Source organism: Leuciscus leuciscus (genome assembly GCF_965113295.1).
Source record: "Leuciscus leuciscus genome assembly, chromosome: 21".
Lineage (NCBI taxonomy): Eukaryota > Metazoa > Chordata > Actinopteri > Cypriniformes > Leuciscidae > Leuciscus > Leuciscus leuciscus.
Genome location: NC_138745.1, coordinates 19,365,475 through 19,389,343, shown reverse-complemented (window position 1 = coordinate 19,389,343; position 23,869 = coordinate 19,365,475). Strand labels below are relative to the sequence as shown.

The following is a 23,869-nucleotide window of genomic DNA, read 5'->3' as shown; positions in this document are numbered from 1 at the left end:
ATCATTCACTATAGCCAATAATTAAATCCATGTTTAAAAAAATTATTAAAATAATAAAATATTAAATAACAAATAATAAAATAACACAAAACAAACAAACAAACAAACAAACAAACAAAAATAATAAAAGAGAACCTAGATACAAGTTAAAATATAATAAAAATGATGTCAGGATTATTATTATTATTATTATTTACTATAACCGAGGATTGTTAAAATAAAAATTATATACATAGAATAAAACAAGATAACCTAGATACAAGTTAAAGAAAAAATAAGTACATATATAATTATAATTATAAAATAAGGACTTATATAATTATATAGGGATATATGTATGTATGTATGTATGTATGTATATATATATATATATATATATAATTATTACTTAATATAACCAAAAACTAAATGCGCGTTAATGTATTATTATAGTTCATGATAATGCATTACTACTGTTAATTAATTTTTTCTGTCATTTTTTATTTTATTTATTTATATTATATATTTATATTCAGGCTCTGTGGAAATATTGCAGCAATACACATAGACCCTCACTGGATCACAAACTCTCTGAAATCACTGAAAGTCTAACTGGAGGTCTCAGAAACTCCCAGAATGTTCTCATCTTACTCGTATTTCATTTTCACAAATTTAAGATGCCCAAGTTAATTAAAGTCTTTGATTTAAAAATGGGCTTAAAAATACGATTTCCTATTTCACCCAATGCCTAGTATCATCCTTGAGAGACAGCGTACTGAAACTCCATGATCCACACAGGCCTAACATCCAGAGACAAATAGCTCCTATCTCTGCCCTGCAGGTCTGCTCGTCTCCTCTCTCATTGGCTGGCCGACCTCATTGAATCAAAACTCTCACTCCTTTATTCATTTATTTTGGTCATTCAAACATAAACGTGTATCGTTTAAGAGCAGGTCTATGGGGCGTTCAGCCATGAATGCCGTACCTAGGTGCCTCTGATGTGAAATAGAGCTTTGTGTCCATGATCAAGGCTGTGACCCTGTCAGTCTCTATTACCAAGCTTTATCACTTTCTGCTGGTCGTAAAAAACCCCAGGGTGGGTTAATGATGAAATGGTGAGATGGGACACATGATTTGTAATGACCTAAAATCAAACGTGACACTGAATGTTAACCAAGAATAACAGTCATAAACTAGGTTACAAAAAGAGATTCAAATCGATGAATCACACTGCCAATACATCTGTCAAAATGACCAATAAAGCTTAAACATCAAACATCCGCCTGTCAGTTGTTAATTATTTTAAAACTTTTTATTAAATTAAAATATATTGTAAAACATGCAGTGATGTGATACGTCTCGGTTAGGTATGTAACCCTCGTTCCCTGAAGAGGGAACGGAGACGTAGTCGATGTGTCGACTGATTGGGATCACGCTTAGGGAGCCTGTCATCTTTGAGTATTGTTAAAACGAGCCAATGCACATTGGCGTGCATGAATTGCATCACAGTGCGCAATATACGCCGCAGTGCAGGTATAAATACGATAGTGGATGCACGCACTCGTTGATTTTCGCTGAGGAGCCGAGCGGAGCCCGGAGTCAGCGGTGGTCCAGCAATAGTGGCGACGGGACTACGTCTCCATTACCTCCTTCAGGGAACGAGGGTTACATATGTAACCGAGACGTTCCCTTTCAGTCGCTCACGTTCGACGTAGTCGACGTGTCGACTGATTAGGATCCCTATTAAAATGCCACTTGTGCTGCCACCTTCCAGTGCCTAGAAAAAAGCCTTCTGATCCCCCCGCATTATTGAGGCAGAGATAGGACAGGGCTTAGGCCAGGGAAGTCACTGCTGTTTCACAAGACCACTGGTAAAGCATTAACCTTTCGTTGGAAGGAATACGCTGCGGAAGCCAAATCCTGCCCGAAGGGAGGTAACATGTGGGGAATAACACATATGGACTGGGCGATTTACCGGGCAGTACAACATATGGAATGTCACTGAGTTGGCTCCAGCCTATAACAGGGGGGAGACGCAACCGATCAGTGACGGCAGAGCAGGCTTGCCGCAAACACAGGCATGCCGCAGGGAGCCGTACCGTGGAAGAATACACATATGGGCCGTAGGGATCACAACATATGGACCCAGCCTAGCACAGGTTCCACCAGTGCATACGAGAGTTAGGCCTTGGAAATATGCGCCTTGGAAATATACACCAAGATGATGGCAACCACTTATCCAGTGGGCCAACCTCAGCTTGGAAACAGCCTTCCCTTCTGCTGGTCTCCGTAACAGACAAGAGCTGGTCTGAGGTCCTGAGGCTTTGCATTCTGTCCTGTTATAACCGCAAGGAGTGGAAGAGACAGAGAAAAGCCAGGGCTGGGTCTGCCTCGTAAGCAAGCTTAATTTATTTTAGAGGGTGCTCTCGCAGAAGTGATGGTATCTACGATCATTTTGAGGTAGATACCTAGAACCTCCGCTTCGGAACCAGACATGGAGTTTCCAGAGGTCTGGCTCGGGTGCCAACGGTGCCCAGTCCCTGAGATGTCTCAGAGGAATGGGTCAGGAAGGGGCTGTCGAGAGGAGCATAAGTTCGGGAGAACTAGGTCCAGTTGGGCCATTAAGGGGCAACTAGGAAGACCTGCTCCTTCTCCTTCCTGACTTAGCACAGTGTTGTGCCAATGTCTCTGTGCCGAGGGTCTTCCGCTCGGTCGGGGAGTAAATAACTGGCAATGGGACGAGTTCGGAGAGGCAAACAGATGTAACTGTGCGGCCTCGAAGTGATCCCAGAACAGCTGGACCGCCTGGGGATGGAGTCTCCACTCTCCCTAGGCCACAGGCTGTCGTGTGAGGCCTCGTCGATGGCACGATTGAGCAGGCCGGAACTTTAAGTGGACGAAGCAACCTCAGAAGCTTCTGACTCCATAGGAGGAGGTGGCGGGCGAGTTGCAACATGCGAGGGAAGCATAGCGCAACGGTCTCTGTACTGACCAGTACAGGCTTGCTGAGCAGCGACGTCAAGCAAGGTGTACTGCTAGCAACTCGAGGCAATGGATGCCAATGCAGTTGGAGGCTCGCCCAGACCCCCGTTACTGCATGCCTGTTATACGTGGCCCCTCAGCCGGTGTTGGTGGACGCTTGTTCTAGCGGCGGCTGGCCCAGAGAAACAAAAGGTCTGATCACGGGCTGAGGGTTTGGCGGCAGGCCAGGGTGATTGTCACACGGAGCGTGCCGCTCGGCTACGGCCACCTTGGGACTCGGCCACGAAGCCAGTGCTGAAGCGGTCTTCATATGGAGGAAGCCGTTCTATTGCGGCTGCACCTACCATATGCCCCAGGAGCCTCTGAAAAGTTTCAGAGGGACCCTTTCTCACTTCTGTTTAGCACCGACCGGACACGTTCCTCTTGAGAGACGTGTTGGTTATGCACTCTCGCAAAAACTTCCATTATAATCATTGTCTACATTGCTAAACGATTCTCGTTTTCATTGTATCTGCACTTCGTTGTTTATGATGAGAGAATCCGCAAGAGGGCATAATTTAGTGAGCGTGAGCACTAAACAAAACTCTTTATCACCGGTCTAAACTTAACGACTCTGATTGGATCATTACATTCATACGCTCAACAGAAATGCATGTGATTGGTTGGCAAAAGTCATAATAGATTTAAAATTAATTCTTTAGGGACTAGGGCTTTGTATTGCCAATAATCTGGCGGACCAATATGTATCACGATACAGAGGTACAATATGATATATTGCGATACTGTAAGACAGCAATTTAAAAAAAATTATGTTATAAAGATCATACCACCATATGCACTAAACCTGAGCAAAAACAAAATCAAAAACAGTGGGATCTGCATTTGCATTTATATCACTAATCACCGCGCGGGGGCCGGAATAATTGTATCATCTTGTGAGCTGGATTTGCTAATGCTAACGCTAGCGATTCACCCATGTTTGCATCTCCCCTTCACAGTTTGCGTTCTCAGATAACACTGTCATCTGGCGGTCGGGTTTAAACCTAACACAAAGCCACTGACACGAATCTTGGATTTAAAGTAACATAAATATCGATACAGTGTTTTTGAGAATCGATACAGTATCGGCAAATATAATATCGCAATATTCCAGTGTATCAATATTTTCTTACACCCCTAATAGGGACATTTTGAGGACAAACTTGCCATTTTTGCCCCAAGCCCCTGTAATTTCCCATAATTGTAATTATGGGCCATGTCAAGTTTGTGCAATACTGGAGTTCCAAGCACCTCCATGTACAGTAACTGGAATTGACTGCTCCATCTCAGCCACTGCTTTCCAGCAGCAAGAAAGCATCTGCCATTATCATTTATAATTACAACTGACCCATGGGATCAGTGAGTATTTCTCATTGATTTCCGGTGCTCAGCCATGCTTTTCTAGGCAAACATGTCCTTTTCATTGCTTATAAAAACAGAACAAAGCCCTGACAAGGTCAATGTTAAATGCATCATCTGAGATTTTGCCGAGATTTTGCTGAAAACAAGTAGGCTATAATGAGGTTATTGTGATTCCCATCAAACAAAGATCTCAATAAAAATATAATTTTTGTTTTCTCCTTAACATTTTTCAAGGCACTTTAACGATTGGCTTCAGTATCTGGTGCAATCCATGCTCTTTATTGTCTTTTGTTTTGATAGTAGTGGCATCCATTACAGGCTTTCACAGCTCGATCTAGACCCAAGTTTCACTAAACAGTTTTACAGGCTACATAAAATCAAAAATGTAAGTTTTTATGGCTTTTAGATTTTAGCTTTGAGGTCATCTATATAGTGTACTCCTAAAATTTGTCAAAAAATAGATGCCCCCATCCACGCAAAGACCACTTATTTTTATTATCTTTATTGAAACTGTATAGAATGACAATCATAGAAGCATGCTCAACCTCAAGATTGGATGGCTGTAATACTGTACAAAAATAAATACAAATAAAAATACAAATAAAAAATAAATACCCATATATGTATTCAATATATGTATATATATGTACTCAAATGTCAATACAAATGAGCACAAGTATTAAATCATCTTTCATGGTTGTGACATAACTTAATCTTATCGACTCCATGTTCTTCTTTCAAAAGGAACAACAACACATAACCGAAAACGAGTGATTACATTCTGTATCTAAAATGTCAAGTGAAAAAGCTTTATAAAACAGAAATGTAAGGATCAGACAATACAACACCTTTTTTAAAAGCCCATTAATCACTGTTGCCTCTAAAAAAATCATAAGTGTTAGCATGCTCATGGTACACTGCAAAGCTCTGAAAGGAAAGTGGTGTCTTAAGATGTATGACTTACAGTACAGAAGAGAAAACAAGCAAATTGCTTTGCCTATACAGCAATTAGCACTAATTAGTCAGGCTGAGTCCTCCATTTTGGATTTGGCTCTCAGTGCACGTAGCACACCTTAATTGTCTCTCCTCAGACTAAAGCCTGCAGCTGAGAACACAAAGGCAATTCTTCAACCACAGGAAAACAATGCTAATGCTAACCCTGGGAACAGCAGAATAACTGCTCAGGGGATGACCAACTCTTGACTTTACAAGGGGACGTTTGCTTTATTGTTAAATACAAGCTACCACATTAGCCTTTGTCTTACAGTGGAAAAGCCTTTTACTGAGGCGAATATCGGTCCGCAGCATTAGGTGTTATCTTCTGGCTGGAAAACAACACAGAGTTTGCTGCAACGCAGTCAAAAGCAAAACAGCAGGATATGACAGAGCTCTTGGGAGAAGGCTTTACATAATTTATATCCCATATTCCCATATTACTCTCTTAAGGGGCATTACCAGGAATGTCTAGCATTCCAACAGCCTAATGGTCATAAGCTGCTGTGAGTGTGTTGTGCGTATGTGTGCATTTAAAGGTCGATTATTTACAGCACAGGATGAGTCAACTAGACATTTTACAATAACTAGACCCACATGGAATCTGTGCCTGCAGAGTTCTGCAGAAAGCTCCGGAAATTAGTACACAATCTCAACATTGTGTTTATTTATTTAACATTATGGCTATTTAGATGATGTTTTCAGCTACTCTTAGCTCTGTTTAACGCGGTAACAGAATTCCGACTGGAATTCCTGTGGATCCCAATAACTTTTTTTTGTCTCTTCAGTCTTCTGTACAAGACATCTGTCAAGTCTAGAAAACAAAACAAAACAAAACCAGCAAATTATCTTAAAGTGCTCCTATTATGCAATTTTAAAGATTCCTATTTTTGTCTCCTACAACAGGTTTACATACATCCAAGATAAAAAAAAAACCATTTTAAATTTCCCGTAATATACATTGCACATCACCTCATTTCCTAAAGAGTCTAAAAAAGGTTTGTTCAAGGTTTCAGTCTCTCTAAATCCCTCCTTTCTGGTCTACTCTGCTCTGATTGGTCAGACGGCCCAGTCTGTTGTGATTGGTCTACCGCTTACAGCGTGTGACAGAAATGAAATGACCATTACCATATCTGAATTTCAGCTCCAGAGGATTCCTCAATGCTCAATGCTAGGTATGTAACAGCGAGTGAGACTGGAATTGATGACGACTCATTTTGGCAGTTCAAATCGATTCTTTATTTAAAGTGACAATAACTTTATTTGTTGTGCACTTTGACCTTTAAAACTTTTAGACCTTTTACATTCACAAACAGCGTTATTACACACTTCATGAAAGGCAATATTTGAAAATGCATAATAGGCATTTTATCAAAAAAAAAAAAAAAAAAAAGGCCAGCAAGTAGCATATTTCATGGTTGTGACATAACTTATCTTATTGTTTTTGTTTTCTTTACCGTTATATAGGGGGAAATAATAATTTAAGTCTTGGGTGATTATTAAAATATGCGAGCTGACAAAATCTCAATGTTTAGCTGATATAATAGCAATAATTATTCTCCTATCACCATGCATTCAGTGAGCAGTTTAGGAGTGCTCTTGGATCAATGTGTATAAGTGCATGGGGAAAAGGCTTAGAAAAGAGCACGTCTGTGTTGTGAAGGTAGGGATTATCTCTAGACGGCATTCAGAGAGCTTTTTAGGGCTTTACACTCAATATCATATCCACCCCACTCTACCTTCGCCTTAATAGGATAACCCCAACGTCTAATAAAAAGCACATCATTTGTGCCATTCCAGCGCCCGCCTCAGCCATGCAGCAAACGCAAGCCCCGCAGAGGGCAGATACACAGACGGGCAGGTTAATGATGACACAGCCAGAATGTCAGGGTGCCGAGGGCACTCCATTCCTTCATATTACAGAGCTGCTGGAAACGGCTTAATGGACAGGATCCGAGGCCAGAGCGCAGCGTGAGGGCAGAAAGACATCGAGAGATATCGAGACAGACTCGGACGAGCGGGACACGGGAGAGAAAGAGAAGAAAAAAACTCTCCGGAGGGGATGGTCATTCTGAAGGCAGTGATATCCATCTGGGCGGGAAGAGAGAATGGGTGTGGAGAATAGAGAGATGCTGTTAAGAGCCAGATTTGGCACCAGATACGGAACATGGAAATACATACACCAGACCTCTCACTGGGAATTAGGACTCAACAACAAAATATGTTTAAAATGTTTTTAAACAACATATTTATGTAGGTGTAAGACAAATTTATTTATACTATTCATTAAATGTTTTCTTTAAACAGAATGTGTTTTTGCTGTTAATCTGAGACGCAGGAGAGTGGAAAGTTGAACTTATTTTAACTTGAGTGTCACATTTTTAGAATAGGGGGTCATGCGCAAGATGCTGCAAAGGACACAAGACGCGAACGAAACTGTTACTCAATGGAAAAGTTCTGGGTGAAGGGTCATTCTCAAAAAAAATTATAATCTGATGGTAAGAAATTAACATCTTGACATAATCACATAATAAAAAACATCCTCTTCTTACTCAGAACTTTTACCTGGAAGTATTTATCCACAACCTATTGTATTTTCAAAATACAAGTTTTTAACATTGATAACACCAATGACTAGAAATCAAGGGACAAATATTACTTTTAAATGAATCATATCCCTAATTATTTAGTTTTACTTGATCTTGAACTACTGCTTAACCCAGGGGAGCAAAGGAAGGAAAGAAGGAAGGAAAGGATCAAACAGAAGTGTTACAACAGATGAAGGGGACAAGGGTCAAATGTTTTTTAAATGTGCAAAAAAAGATTAAAACAAGTTAATCATATTCAATAATTATAGTTGATGCCTTTCTTGACTGACATAGTTCACATGACTGAAAAGCCAATTTACCTATTGTACAATATGATTATCATTCTGGAAATTTGACATATAATGTCTATAATATTACTCTGTGACAGCTTTAAACACTTCGGCTGGAAAATGTTGGCATATTCTGCAAAACATTACCGATTTGTTTATAATTACAAACGTATTATTACTAAGGCTACCAAGACATTATCTATTATACTAATTAAGACAAGTTTGTGTGTCTCTCCCCGAAGAAGCAGAAATAATAGGGCGGCCTTTAACATTTTATTTTTGCCTATGTTACTTCATTTACTTTACAGAATTCACATAAACAATATTTAATGCATCACAGAAACTGAAAGTCTGCAAGCCATACAAGCATAGTCACATAGTGCTTACATACAAAACATTTAGTGTTTGCTGCTCTAAGGATGGCAAATCTGCCGTCCACATGCAGAAACAGAAATATGCCGGCGATAAAACAAAAGGGAATCGGCAGGATGTTTAAATGCTTTTTCCTTCTATAATATCCAGTCAACAGGCTTCGGATCAAGCACTTGACATTTATCGACATTTTCAGAGTTTTTCTCAGGTCAGGAAGGATGGTGTCAACCACAGTTGCAGCTGCACAGATAATTCAGAAGAGCGACTGCGATTAAAAGGCATTTCCTCTTTTGCTGGGGTGCTGGTCTCTATTTTCCTTGTAAACAGCTTGGCTGCTTTGCCCAAAGGGATTTACTGAGGCCACGCTGAGAATGGAAGAAACATCTGCCTGCAGAAGGGTGTTCTGTTGTTTCCTGTCCTTGGTGCTCTGACAGCAGCGGTAAAAAATGTCACTGCTGAGAAAGACTCTTACAAGAGGCCTTGTACTGTTTATGACAAGTAAACTTCTTTGCTCTCAATATAACATTATCACACTATTACATGTCATCTTTTGTTATGCTCCTAAACCTAGCAAGCATTTTAAGGCATCACAGCTGTGCTCCTAGCAGGATTCAATGATGAACAAAGCAAAAGAAAATGTACAGTAGATTAAAAATACTTCTATTTTCCCCTAAATACAGAAAATTATTAATAAATATTTTGCATGTTTAACTCCTCTCTTTCGACTACAGGGAAAGCTCCGCCTTTTGAGAAATCGGACTCACCTACTGAGTTTTATATATATATTAAATTTTCTTTTCATCGAAGAATCTTGAAAATATCACATTTCCACAAAATTTTGAATCTGTTTTCAAAATGAAATGTTTCTTGAGCACCAACTCAGCATATTAGAATGATTTCTGAAGAATCATTTGACATTGAAGAGTGAAAATTCAGCTTTGCCTCACAGAAATAAAATAATATATTAAAATAGAAAAAATTCATTTTTAAATTGTAATAACATTTCAATATTACTGTATTTTACAGTATTTCTGATACTTGCTGCATTTTTAAAGTTTCCCTCAGGCAGATTTTGAAATGGGTTCAAGTTGGTCACACAAATTTGCTGGGTTAACCAACAGAAAGCTGCTTGGTTTGAAAATGAATTGTGTGTGAGCTACACTATTGACAATAGAACTTTTTTGACCCATGAAATTTCCCAGAAACTTCACTAATGTGGCAGCACCTTAAGAAAAGCATTCTACATTAGTCACTTATGAGGTTCGATTTCAGACTGCTGCCTATATACGTAGACTCACAAGGTCGCTCACTAGATTTTGAAACCGAGCTAAAATCTTCACCCCTTCTGTCTCCCGCTGTCTCTTTTTTCTACCATAGTGTGCATTTCCCATAGGCGTGCAGTCAACACCCACTCCTCAGGCCCTGAGGGGGAGCAATCAGTAGAAGGACAATAGCAGAACACTGCACCTGCACCAGAGACGCTCTTCTGTCCCGCCACGGAGGGGGGGTGGACCCTCAAGATCAGTTTCCTGACGCCCTGACTGGTTGCGCACTGAAATTCTTGATGACAACAACATATTGCAGTGGAAGTGCTTCAAATGCAAAATCAATCAGCTTTCCTGTGCTTGGAAATGATTTAGACATGAGAACAAGTCTCCTTGTTTGCCACCGTTTTAATAGGTCCTCTGAAGTGAAAAGAGGCTTAAGCTTTAGCACATCAACAAACTGAAGAGACACCATTTTTGAAGCGTTCGTCAAAATATTTTAAAATCAAACGTTCCCTAGATAAATTCTATATAAAACATCTTTTAAGTTGCTAAGTGCTTATTTGGTCCCTACTGAGTGTAATTAAAGATGTTCCCTGAATTCTTTCATGTCTGGCTTCAGATTTATTGCCGAGACAATTAGAGTAATTATACTGCTGGAGTCTGGTCTGACTGTTGGTGGCAACAGTGCTGGCAAGGCCTGACTTGTGCCCAACATGTTTTCTTATTTTCTCATACTTAATTGCAAAAGCAGCATCCCTTTGTTGTATGTTTAAATCATTTAGACCAGGTGTCTTCAACCTTCTGAGGCCAATGACTCCTTTGGTGGACAGCCAGAGACCCCTGTTACATAACATATAAAATTGATTGTCACATTTTAAGCCTGGCCTATAATACGACGCGTAAACTTAATGCATATACATTATTTGCTATGATGCTCACATTGCAAAGCAATTAAAATATCCATTACTGAATTGAAGGACAGGAATACATTTAGCTAAATGTTAACTTCTTAATATAGTGATAGTTAGAAGTGGTTGAACATAATGTTGTATTTTATTTAATGCATTTTTTTCCTCAAAGATCTAATAATAATAATTGCCAGACCCCCTGCAGTACAGTTGCAGACTCCCTAACGGAGACTAATGCAAACCTCTTCTCCATAAATACACGTTAGATTACTTTCTGTTTAAAAAGTCAACACATCACAATTGCAGTTCTTTAATCCAGAGTAATATTTTAGTATTCCTTCCAGCCCCCATAACAAACATCATGCTCAGGTAAAAATGCAGCCGTAAGCAATGAACAGGGAAAAAAAACTCCCTGAGTCTGTGGTAAGCATCCCACCATGAAATTAGGTAAATTAGTGGGTGGAAAAGTAAAGCGAGAGTTGATAAGCAGAGCTCTATAAATTAAAGGGCAAGAAAAGGCCCAGCCCTGGTTACAACAGTCTAACGAAAAAAAAAAACATTGCTTTCGCAGACATTGCGCTTTCACTCCTCACTTAGGCGCGAGCGCTTCCCCTTCAGGAGTGTTTTCAAAAATAATATTCCAAGTTCAATATAAGTTAAGATCAATCGATAGTATGGGTGGCATAATGCTGATTAACACAACATACTTCGATTCGTCCATCATTTTCTGTAAAAATAAATAAATAAATCAGTGTAACAAGCGTTCCATGTTGGAAGTGAATGGGGCCAAATTTGGGGGGATTTAAAAACGGAAATTTCAAAACTTTAAGAAATTTTTTTAAAGCACACTACTGTTCACTACTTTTTAAATGTTTTACTTTTATTCAGAAAGGATGCATTTAATTGATCAGAAGTGACAGTAAATACGTTTATAATGTTTATTTCAAATAAATGCTATTATTTTTTCAAAAGAATCATGAAAAAATATATATCAAGGTTTTCACAACAACATTAGGCAACATTAAGCAACTGTTTTCAGCATTTGTTAAAAATAAGATTTTTTTGTTTTGTTTAAACATGTTAAATTCTTAGAGTTGCAAAGTTGTGCTAGTCATTTTTTTTTTATTTTTTTTTTTTATTATTCACAAAGAAAAGCACTTTTTTTAAGATCATAGTTCACTTCCATTATAAGTGCCTCAAGTCGAAACTATTTTTGTGGTTTTTGCCACACATGCAGTTGATTGATAAACTTATATGGAACCTGGAAAATTCCTTTAAGGTTTATCTGATTGTGAAGTTGACGAAAAGTTGTGAAAAGATGACAGACAGGCAACTGTAATTAAATGAACACAGACTAAAAGAGACAAAGGCTTCTGCACTTCTGAGATCTAACACAATGAAATATAGCTTCGTTCAAAGGGTCAAAATACTCTAAAATTCAACTGAAATCACACGCTATTGACCGTGTGGTGAGAACATGGAATCCAGTAGCTGGCCGTAGCACAATAGGAAACATATCGGCCACACTGAGGAAAGCAGTGCCAGAATCGAAATCATTAAACATTTATAGAAACAGTCTGAGATGCTTTAGAGGGGGGAAAAACAAGTTTGTGAGAGAAAGCTTGGATTAACTGCACTTTTGATGCTGGCTTGGTTTGAAGAGTTCACATTTTCCAGCTATATAGAAGTTCCTTTCATAATTCCCAGAGCATAGACACAAAAGACAGGGGAAAGAAGGAAAAAAACACATTTGCTAGGCTGCAAGCCCTGAAATCCTCAGCAGTCCCACTGGTAGAGTGAAGTACGTGGCATACTGCCTTTCTGAAGAGCGAGTAGATTACAGGCTATATAGATTATAGAGGAAGGGTAGACAATAGAGAAATATCCTGCAGTTCCCTCACACTATATACAGTATGTGCAGACATAATGTTTTTAGGTATACTGGTTGTGCAAGTTTTCATTGACTTTCTGACCCCCCAAAAAAACTTCATACATTGTACTCTTGGAATGACTCATTAGGCTTAAATGATGTGTGTTGGTTAAGCTGCTTTTTAGGAGGTACTGTGTTTGTTGAGACAAGGATTATGGAGAACTTTGAGACAGTTTCTCAATAAGAGCTTTTTGGGTGTTGGCTATTGTGAAGGTGTGTCTGTGAATATTCTGCGCATGACAAAAGCCATTTCCTCTGAATCCTCTAACTGAGCAACAGCATTATTCTAATACCCAAAATACAATGGCTGCATCATTGCATGATTGGAGATTAGACACAAAACCATGTGCATCAACCAAAAATTAGACTCCAAAGCTCATATTTGCATATGCTGTACCACAAATGGGGTCACATGTTTTCTCAGGTCTATTGCCTATTTCTGCAATCCTGAGTAAACAGATCAATGGTTTTCTGCAAGTTGTTTTGCTCTAGTGCTGTTCAGTTATTCGCCCACATCTCCCAGTCTAACAGCACATTAGAATTATGCCTATAGTCTAAGATGCAGACAATTGTCACTCTTTCAGTTTGAACAGATGTTAATCTATTGTTGGGTCATTCCTGTTATGCAGTACCTTTTGACTTTTAAAAATGGTATATATTTGAGTTGTAATTTGAGGTAGTATTTCTATGAAAAGGGTATGGCACGCTATCAAGAAACAAAAATTGGTCAAGCTCAGCTACTTACACTTTATTCATTTGGACTTGGCAATAAAATTAACAGGATGGATTCTAACAGGGTGGAAATAAAGAGCCATTTCTCAGTGAGGATTGAGACGTGTCATAGTTATATGACGGTGTCAAGTTCATTTTGACATATTTTTTAACTCTCTTTTGAAAGGTTGGTGGGTATTATCATACCAATTTGACTACTTAGATTGAGTAGATTGAATGAGAAACCAATAAATACAGTTTTTTTGTTTGTTTGAAAAAAATTTCAGTTTTTTTTAATTCATAGCTAAAAATTATGTTTTGGCTGTAGTTGTTCCACTTAAAATTATGTCACTTCCTGGAGTATTAAAGACCTGATTTCTGTTAGTTAATGGATTATTACAAAAGATTAGGAAAACATTTACACATTACCTTTCAAAAGTATGGGATCAGTATGGGAGCTTTTTTTTTTAAAGTAAGATGTTACTTATACTTTTATTTAGCAAGGACACAACAAATTGATCAAATGTGACAGTAAAGACATTTACATTGTTACAAAACTGTTTCTCAAATAAATGCTATTCATCAAAGAATCCTGAAAAAAAATCATGTTTTCCACAAAAATATTGAGCAGCAAGTACTGTTTTCAAAATTGATAGTAATGAGATATTTTTCTTGAGCACCAAATCATGTGACACTGAAAACTGGAGTAATGATGCTGAAAATTGCAGCTTTGCCATCACAGGAATAAATGACACTTTACAATTTATTAAAATAGAAACCAGTTATTTAAAATGGTTTAAAAAATAAAAGAATAAATATAAATATTTATAATAAAATAAATATTTTACCATTATATTCAAAATATTATATTTTACTTATATTTTATATTTTTACTGTATTTTAAACAAACAAATGAAGCATTGGTGAGCATAAGAGACTTCATATGATGAAACCAGAATATTTCTCATTCTAGGAACTGAATCTAGAATATTTTTTAATAAACTGTAAATTTTTTATGTCAGAAGTTAGTGTACCTGGGGACAAGTGGCATCTGCTCAAAGCAAACTGGTGAAATGAATAAAATATTACCCCATGTTTGTTCACATAACTGTAATACCATGATAAAAAAGAAAAGAAAATCAAACTAATATGAATTCAATCCTCAAACATTGTGAGTTCCAATATATTAAGACATATATGATGGGGACATAAAAATGTACGGCACAGTAGGAATGACCCTGCGATGTTATTCTCTTTTCTCTTGATCCTTCACTATGAAAGTCTATGGAGAGGAGCAAAGAGCCCCGATGCAGAGGCTTAAGAGGTACAATGCACCGTGCTTTTCCTGGATATAGTGAAGCGCTTATCACAACACAAACAAGTATCTGCGGTAATCCTGGAAGAAGCAGAAGGAGAAATAGAAAGAATGTGAGGGAAGAAGCGAAAGAGACAGGGTAAGAGGGAGGGAGTCCGCCTGCTAACACAGATTAGTTGTGGGCATTTGTATCCAAGGCCAGTTACATCATTTATTTTGTCTACCCAACCTCACTGTTACTCCAACACAAGTGAGAGGAAAGTAAAGAGGAAAGTCAAGGCCATTCAGCCGAGCAGTCCTCATCCTCCACAGATCAGCTCTATCCGAAGCTGTAGAACAGACGTCTTCAAAGCTTCGGTGTTGCTCATAAGCTGCAGTACTTTAGTAAGTTTAGTTAGTATTATAGTACTCTGTTGTCCCCAAGGTGTGTGCATTCTGTTGTCCCCCAATTATCCCATCATTCAGGGTTATGTTTCAGATACTCTGGAACATTCAGAGCCAATTAGGGAATTTGTCCTAATGAGAACAGATAAAATCGTGCATGTAACGCCTGTGCTGTTATAATTAAGAGTGACAATCAAGAATTTTAACAACTGTGAAAACAGTATTTTACCTTGTGCCTCAATTATCAGATAATTATTCCCCGAGGTGCTCGACTGACAGTAACTACAGGTTATAAAATAGATCCGTTTCTGCTGTTGTGCTCTGTGATGCTGCTTACACACCCATCTGCTTTTAAAACTACACCAACACACAGACACTACATAACAGAGATTGGCTGATATTGTTTTTGTAAACATTTGTTTTTGGGAGAAAATTTATAATAATTAGTAGTAGTATAGTAGTCGTAGTAATAATACATTTCAAAACCCATAGTATACTGTAAATTGTATGATCAATAAGTTATGATAACATATGTTTTTACATTACTTTAACTCATCAAAACACATTAAACACTAATTTTTTTAAGTCAGTTTAATGTTACTTAAGTTGAAATGAGTTAAACATCCAAGTTGATTGTACTTAAAAATTGAAGGCAGCAAAAAATGTTCAGTTATATTAAATATTAGAATAATTAAAATATTATTTGTATTATTCCTTTATAAATTAGACTTTACACTTAGCTGTTAGACTTAGTCTACCAAACAACAACAACAACGATGTATGCCATTATATTTATTTTCATATACGTATATATTGACTCACTGCTAAGTTTAAAATGTTACATATTTCTTAAATTAAGTAAGTTACTTCACATGTGACCACTTCCTTTTGAACGCACAGTTGCATTGTTGGGTGCAAATCTTTAGAGATCCACTAAATTATGCCATTTATCGATGGTCCCAGTATTGTAGAAACGTATCAGTAAAAAATATTGGTCAAATCAGTTACCGATCTCTAATAAATTAACACTGCAAACAAAACTGAGAAAATGAATTCTTTAAAGCGACATGGAATTTCATGGGGCATTAAGCTGGTATGAATCCCTTTTTTTGAGTCAAAGACCTGCAAAAAGGCCTTGATAAAGACAGGACAAGAACTAAGCAAAAGCACTAAAAATGTGAGTGAGCTCTGAGCTGTCTTATGGAAGACTTAAGGTCTGTCATGAGAGTCATATCTTGAATGGGAACAGATCTGTGGAAAATGAAAGCTTTAGCGTAAGTTCTACCAGGAAGACTCAATTGTTACGTCACTTATTACCTTCACATCTAACCAATCGTGTTCTAATACTTGCAGTATAAAAGATCGGTACTTACACATGTCTGAGTTCGCAGATGCTGACGCCATCAATTACCTCCATCCTCCCCACCACCACCAGGATGGTCCCTGTCCATACCTCCCAGGGGATCGGCTGCGCCCCTGCCTTCGTCTTCAGGCAGGAAATGCAGATTCCGTTACCCTCGGATTGCGAGCTACGGATGAGGCCTACGCCAAAGAACTTTATAAATACTTGCTTGCTGGGCTGTTAATAAATGTATGCTTTGTTACGTTATTTTGCCTCCCGAGTCTTTCTGGTAGAACTGCACTGCCAGAGTAGATATCATTAACCTTGTCGATGCACAAAACCTCAGATCATTCAGACAGTAATACTCTATGACAGACACCCCTGAAGTACATGCTTCTGAGACTATGAATCAAGCATCAGTATAAACCACATGAAATAACAAAGACGCTTTCAGCATGACTAAACACAACGCATAAAGACAAGTTAATGGCACCGGGGCTTTTCCAAATGGACAGATCGAGTGTCTCGCCAACTGGTCAGTCAAACATAGCCCCACCCGAACCCAAGCCAATGTGGTTGTGTTGTGATGTTCTGGATGCACAGAAGAACCACAGTGTTAACATTTCTCAGGAAGTGAGCCTACAAAAAAATTACTTATTTATATAAATCTGGGATATAAGAAAGTATTTGAACATTAAAAAAATTGCACACTTAAGCTTTATAGATTTTTTCATTTGTTGTGTAATTTAATTGCACTGCCTTTTCAAATGTAAACATGTATTTTTCACACACAATACAAAATCAATATCAACAAGAAAGTACAGCAGGCAGTAGTTTGTATTATATGCATAAGTGATACATTTAGTGGGAGATTTTCTGCTTTGGTTTGTGATGGGCCAGAATTGGGCTCAGGCTATTTTCCAGTCCCAGTCCAGCCCTAGTTAATGTTACAGCAAAGAAAATTCTCAAAGTATGGACAGCATAAGTGTTGTCAAGTAGTGGCTGGGAGCTATTTTGGATTATTGCAGTTTTATAAAAAGAAAGATTGACTCTGACATCCATGTTTGCAAATGCTTAAACTTCATTATGAAATAAAAGCTTTTATTTTGATGATTAGGTCCAATGTCCACTGGCCTACCATATTTTTTTTTTACTCCTGAATGGAATCATGTAGCTTTAATGCAATGGGAATGCAAGGGTAAATAATGAAATCTCAAAAAGTGCTTGTCAAGATCACTTTTCAGTAACATATGGCCTTTATTACACACCACTCTGTTTGTTTTTAGGATGACAAAAAGTTTTAAAAGTAGATTTTTCAAGATGGTCTGCTTAAGTGGTCTAACAGTGCTCATCAATGACAAAATGATTGAGATGGCTAATCAAATCATAGAAGCCTCCTTCAGTTTTAACTGTGAAAGAGTGAGGTAAGATAAACATTATATATAGGACAACTGTTAAACAACATAATATCCAGTGATGCAAACTACTTGTTTTTTTGGTAATTTTCTCCATTTTGAATTGAAAATATAGGTTGTAATTAATGCGATTCAATCAAATGAATTATTTTACAATAAATTCTTTAACTGTTTTCTGTCTTTTATACATCATTAACTATAGTGAACATAACATTATAGTATAGTATATTAAAGTCACCAATTCTTGTTTTTTTATGCAATATTGTGTTTATTATAAATGATTTCCACGCAATCTATATTTCAGGGGGATCCAGCTAAAGCACACAGATGTTCTACAGTAAGAAACTAACAAAAAGCTGATTAACTGGTTCTCTTCACTGAGGGGTGGGACTTCCATTCTCAAATTATTATTTTTTACAATTGGTCTGTCTCTTTCTCCTTGGTGAAATTCTTACCTCTAGAATAAATTTTACATTAGCATCTCTCATCAGTCAAACAGCTAAACGTGCAGCAACGGAATGACTCATCAGATTAGCTTAATCAATGACAGCATGTTTGTCCAAAAAATCCTGTCTAGTGTGACCAGGGAGGAGCTAATTATGGATGAAGCATGTCAGTGTTTCTGTGGGGGGGCTGCAGTCAGCTTCATGGTGGATCAACACTAATGGAGATTTCATGAGTGAGGGATATCAGGCAAACACTCATTCATCTGATTCATTTCATTCAAACTCTGAAACTCATAGTCATGCACATGTACTAAGATGTTCTCTATCTAGTTGTCCTCCACTGGTGGGTCCAGACAACATGAAAACAAAACAAAAAAAAACAATGCTAAATGTGAATAATAAAATGCACTTAACTGTATAATCAACCATAGTTAGGATGACAAAATAAATATTCCAAATGCCTCAAAAACTAAGAACAAAACAATATATGGTAAAAAAAAAGACCATTTTTATTATGCTTTACTTTTTTGGTTTGTGCCCACTACTCAATATTTTTTATTCATTTACACACCTAAATACAAGAGAAAACAAAATGTTCACATTCAAGCTATATTAGAATAATCTGTGTATAATAAGTAATTTTGCATATTGTTTAGGGATGCAAGATACATCGGCCACCATATTGGTATCGGCTAAAATATGTAAAATTTTAATGTTATCGTTATCGGCCTGAAAAGAAAATATTGCCGATATATTAAAGCTGATAAATAATGGATTATTTCCTTCAGCTGAGACACTTCAGATACTCACTGTTCACCATGATGGTTTTGAATTGCTTTAAATATGATTGGAATCACTTAAAAAAAGGAAAATACAGTTTAATGCAACATGTGTAGCGCAAGTCTGTCATATACGCTACATAAAATTATAATGAGAACATTATAATTGTGTGCTTGGGAAATGGGTTTTAATGGTGAGACTTTTGTTTTGTGATCAAAACATTAAAAAATTATATAAAAATTTGGATTTATATTTATCGGCCAATATATCGGTTATCAGCTTTCAACTAAAGAATTATCAGTTATCAGTATTGCCCAAATTTTCATATCGGTGCATCCCTAATATTGTTGGACCAATACAGTTCATAGTAATATTAATACATTTTCAGTAAAAAAATCCAGTAAACTTTTGTCAAAGAAACAATTTCAGTATTTAAATTGACATTTGATTTCCATTGATTCTAACAAACTGAGTCCTAAAGCAAAAACAGTGGAGAACCACTGCTCAAAGTCAGTGTTGTGTGCTTGTGATGTGATATTTACAGGGATATGTCAAACAACACAAGCAGATGAGAACAATTGTGTTGCTGTCCATTCGCCTCTATCTCAGAACAGAGGAAGATCCATTTTTAAGCATTTCATGCCTCAGAGAGCAGCCTTTAAGGCGCGTCTGTTTGCTATTGAAATCTCCTTTATCTTTAAATAGTGCTTGAGTAATGATGCATTCAGAGGAGCTCGCCTCTCCTACATTGAGTTCTTGTATCTTTTCTTTATTAAACCTCGAGAAGCCCAACTGTGGAAGTTCTTAAAAACTATCACTCCCTCTGATCTGTCCACCCACTAATCCACTCACACACCCATTCATCACAGAGTTTCATTAATTCTGTTAAATAGCCTAAGTACTAGCCTAAGCAGAAACCACATAAGAATTCCAGACCAAATTACCTGCTTTTGAGACCAATCAAGCAGCTTTTATTCTATCAAATGATCATAGGGAATTTGCTAACAATCTAACCAGTTTTCTATTTCAGGAGCTCAGTTCCTCTGCCAAAAACACAAGCTATAAATGAATAAATGAATGAAACATTTAATGCTGCTCCACACCTGTATAGTTTCCTTTGTTCTTTAGATCATAAAAGGAGATGTTATTTATGGTTTGGAGGCTGCTTGTTTCCATTGAATGAAAGCGAATGGCAACTCTGTGGCAAAAAATTCTATAAAAAAAAAAGAACCACATGACCTTTAAATCGTTATTCGCTTAAGATCTTTCTCTTATTTTTAAAGTTTGACAGCCTCTGGTCACCATTCGCTTTCATTGGGAGGAAAAGAGCAGCAGGAACATTCTGCTTAACATCTTATTTTGTGCTCCAGGGAAGAAAGAAAAATATACAGGTTTGGAACAACATGAAGGATGACAGAGTTTTTTTTATTATTTCTCAGCTAATATGATTAAGAGAATTAAAGCTGATTAAGCAATTTCCTCAGGCTATACAGTAATATAGGAATATCTGAGTGTGTGGCATATTTGAACATGTGGACATGAATCAAAACGAAAGAAACTTGTCCTACTCAACCACAAGTGTTGCAAGAACACATCCTTGCCTGACTTGTCAGGGAAGGCATGGAAAGCACGTAGACAAATCAGTTCATGAAAACAATATTTACTAAATGTGATTACAAACAAAGGCAGAGATGAGTAAAGACGTTTGAAGTTTCATCTTGACTTTGATTACATTAGCAATGTGCTAGCTGGCAAACATCTGAGATCGTGTCCTCAAAGAAGGTCGAGCAAGTCCTGGGTTTCAAACTATCAGTGAAAAAGGAGAATGCAAGAGAAAAGATGATCTCCAAAAGCAAGATGGGGGTGAAGTGTTTAGCTTGTGGCTGGAAAAGAAATAAATGTGTCTTTGTTGGTCTGTGCTAATTATAGCAGGAACAGCCTGGGCTCAGACCTCCTCTCTCTAATAACATTTATCAGCATCTTGTCACCAAAGACCCATTGTTCTCATCTCTCCTTAAATACTCCCCAAGAACAAACCAAGAACATCTCTGAACGACTGAATCCTCTGGGACACATGTGCCTCCTATTTGGCTTCCTTAATTCTGAAAACATTATCGAAGAATACAGAAACAACATGGACATTTTACATTTGTCTATATAAAATTCAAGAATATTGATCAACTCTTCGATTTCATGCTCACACACGGAAACGCATCTCATATTAAAGTTTGTCAATGCTAAAGCGTGTCTTTATGAATACAGGATGTCTGCAGTCTGAACACCAGCTTCATGGCCAATAAAGGCACTCAGCTGGCAGGACATACGGTAGACCAACACATTAGAAATGATTCAGTCACCAAGGCCCACATCCTGTATACATTACTCTTTAACTGGTGGTGCTATGAAAAACCATTGAGGAAACAGAGAGGATCTCAATGATAATAATAAAACCACTAAGACATTAAATACTAATCTGCCAGAGAAAGCATAAGCAGTGTCTGTGAAACAGATAGTTAAGGCGCATGCAGATGGAGGGGCTGCTGCTCTGAATCTGACAATGACACCAAAGATTTACTTGCTGCCATTTATAGATCTGGAAAATTACAGGGAGGCAACTATTATTTGTGCTGAGGGGTTGTCAAATCCGTAAAAACAACCTCCCTCCCTTTGTAACCTACATTTCAAATAGGATGTGATCCGTCCATTGTGGATCACTACGCAGACGACTATAAATCCATTTTCAATAGCTCTGATCCCAGCATATTATCACACGATTATAATAACAGACATATCCAAATAGAATTGAGCAGATGAGCTAAAAGTACCACACAATGGTGTCCGTCAGAAGATTTAATAACAGAGTATAGACAACTATATAGCACAGGAAATATTCCCATAAGACAATCAGAAGATATAAAAATCAAAGCTGCTGATGTTCACACAACTATAATATTTAACCATGGGTAAATTAGTCATTTCATTAACATTTTCCTATTGCTGCATCACTTACTTCATGGGCTTGAAGAGCGCCTGGCCATAGTTCTGGAATGTCATGATGAGCTTCAGCTGCGTGCCTCCAGATTTCATTGCTACAGAGAGAACAAGAGTGGCGCTAAACACTCGTCTCAGGAAAACAACTTGAGTTTTCTTACAATTAACCATTTAAGATAAGACTCATTATGCAAGTGGCAATAACAATGTGAAAATTCAATAGTGAAAAGAAAACTCTTCGTCCGTAATCGTAGATGGTTATAGTCTTGTTTTTGATTATACACGGTTGAAAAAAACGAAAGACAACAAGTGTATTTTGGCCATACACACTGTCCTTTTCGGGAAGTTGATAAGACCTTTTTTAAAAGCTGTAATGAATTGTTGTAATGAATATGCAGGCAATCACAAACAGATGAAGAAAACAAGGGGACACCGCCTCAAGTCACTTATTAGGCTGCTGTGCCCATACCAGTTTTTTTAAGGATCACTATCACCGTAGATTAACATTTAACTTCCTTTAGATATAAAATTAAATAAACACGGATCCCAACCAGGGGGTCTTTGTTCCTTAAGGGATCATCCTAAATGGGTTTATTTTGTGAAATATCTAGGTCACTAGGCATTCTGTAACTTATTACACAGCTACTTAGCAAGTAAGTAAATAAATGGACATGAAATATTGATTTGAGGAATTATTTTATCATCCGAGAAGAAAGAGAAAGCGGGTTGATACGAGTGAGATTGGTTGCCAAGGACAGTGGTCAAATATGTAGTTTAGTTGTTATTATACAAAAATATTCTGACCACAGAATACAGCAATCATCCAATCAGAATCAAGTATTCAGGAGAGCCTGTTAATAATAAGTTGAGAAATTGACCTTGGGGCTTCACATAAATGCAGCCCATCAAGCACAAGTCTACTTGACAATATGAATGCTTGGCAGGAGATACTTTTCCACAGCATGGCGTTTGATTAAGTCTAAATTGCACGCTCTTCTCATTCATTTACCCTGCTGGAATCCACTACCAGTGAATCTCAGTCCAATTTTATTGATGCATCCGCAGTCAGAGTGCAGGAAGAGTCTAGCCATTATCTTTGAGAAACTTCATTCAAAGCATCTATTTAAATCTGTTAGGAGGAGCAGAACTGAAAGATGACGCTGCACTCAAATCACGCATCACAACCACTGCAATCCTAAAATCACTTCCCCATTTAACGTTTAACTCTAATGCAACTTAATTGTGTATTCTCAAATATTGTCTTACCAACACTTGTGATCCTTTGCGACACCAGATCCTTCAGCATTGCATCAATGACCGGGTTGTGCCTGGAGTAAAGCTCATACCGGTTGATCCCAATGTGGAAGCGGAGCCAGTTTGGGTATGAGTCTGAGGACATCTCGCCGGTAGGAGCATAATCCCCATCTTTACCTTCCCCATTCCTGTGGAAAGACAACATGTCCCAAATTGAATGAACAATGTGGCATTTTTCAGAAGCCATTACAGAGATTCATAATATGTTGTTCTGAATGCCATGAGTTTATTGACATCATCAAGATCAAATGCATGATGATAATAACAATTCTTTTAATTCAATTAATTTCACATTTATTTGTATAGGGCTTTTCACAATACATATCATTTCAAAGCAGCTTTACAGAAAAAGGCACGTTTCTACATTACAATTTAGAGTAATCTGTTACCAAAAGTGAGGTGACCAAAATGTGTCCAACATTTTTTAAGTTCTAAGATAATACAAATCATGCAGTTAGCT

The 23,869-nt window shown here is 37.5% G+C and overlaps 1 protein-coding gene across 1 annotated transcript in view; it reads right to left on the bottom strand.

Moving 5' to 3' along the window:
* The window catches only part of fam20cb (FAM20C golgi associated secretory pathway kinase b), a 48,486-nt gene that overhangs the window by 23,279 nt on the left and 1,338 nt on the right, over positions 1 to 23,869 (bottom strand). Inside the window, exons 2-3 of the mRNA XM_082152766.1 lie at positions 23,362 to 23,537; positions 22,115 to 22,193 (exon numbers count right to left, since the gene is read on the bottom strand). Of these exons, the coding sequence (XP_082008892.1) occupies positions 22,115 to 22,193; positions 23,362 to 23,537 (255 nt within the window). The remainder of the gene's footprint in view (positions 1 to 22,114; positions 22,194 to 23,361; positions 23,538 to 23,869) is intronic.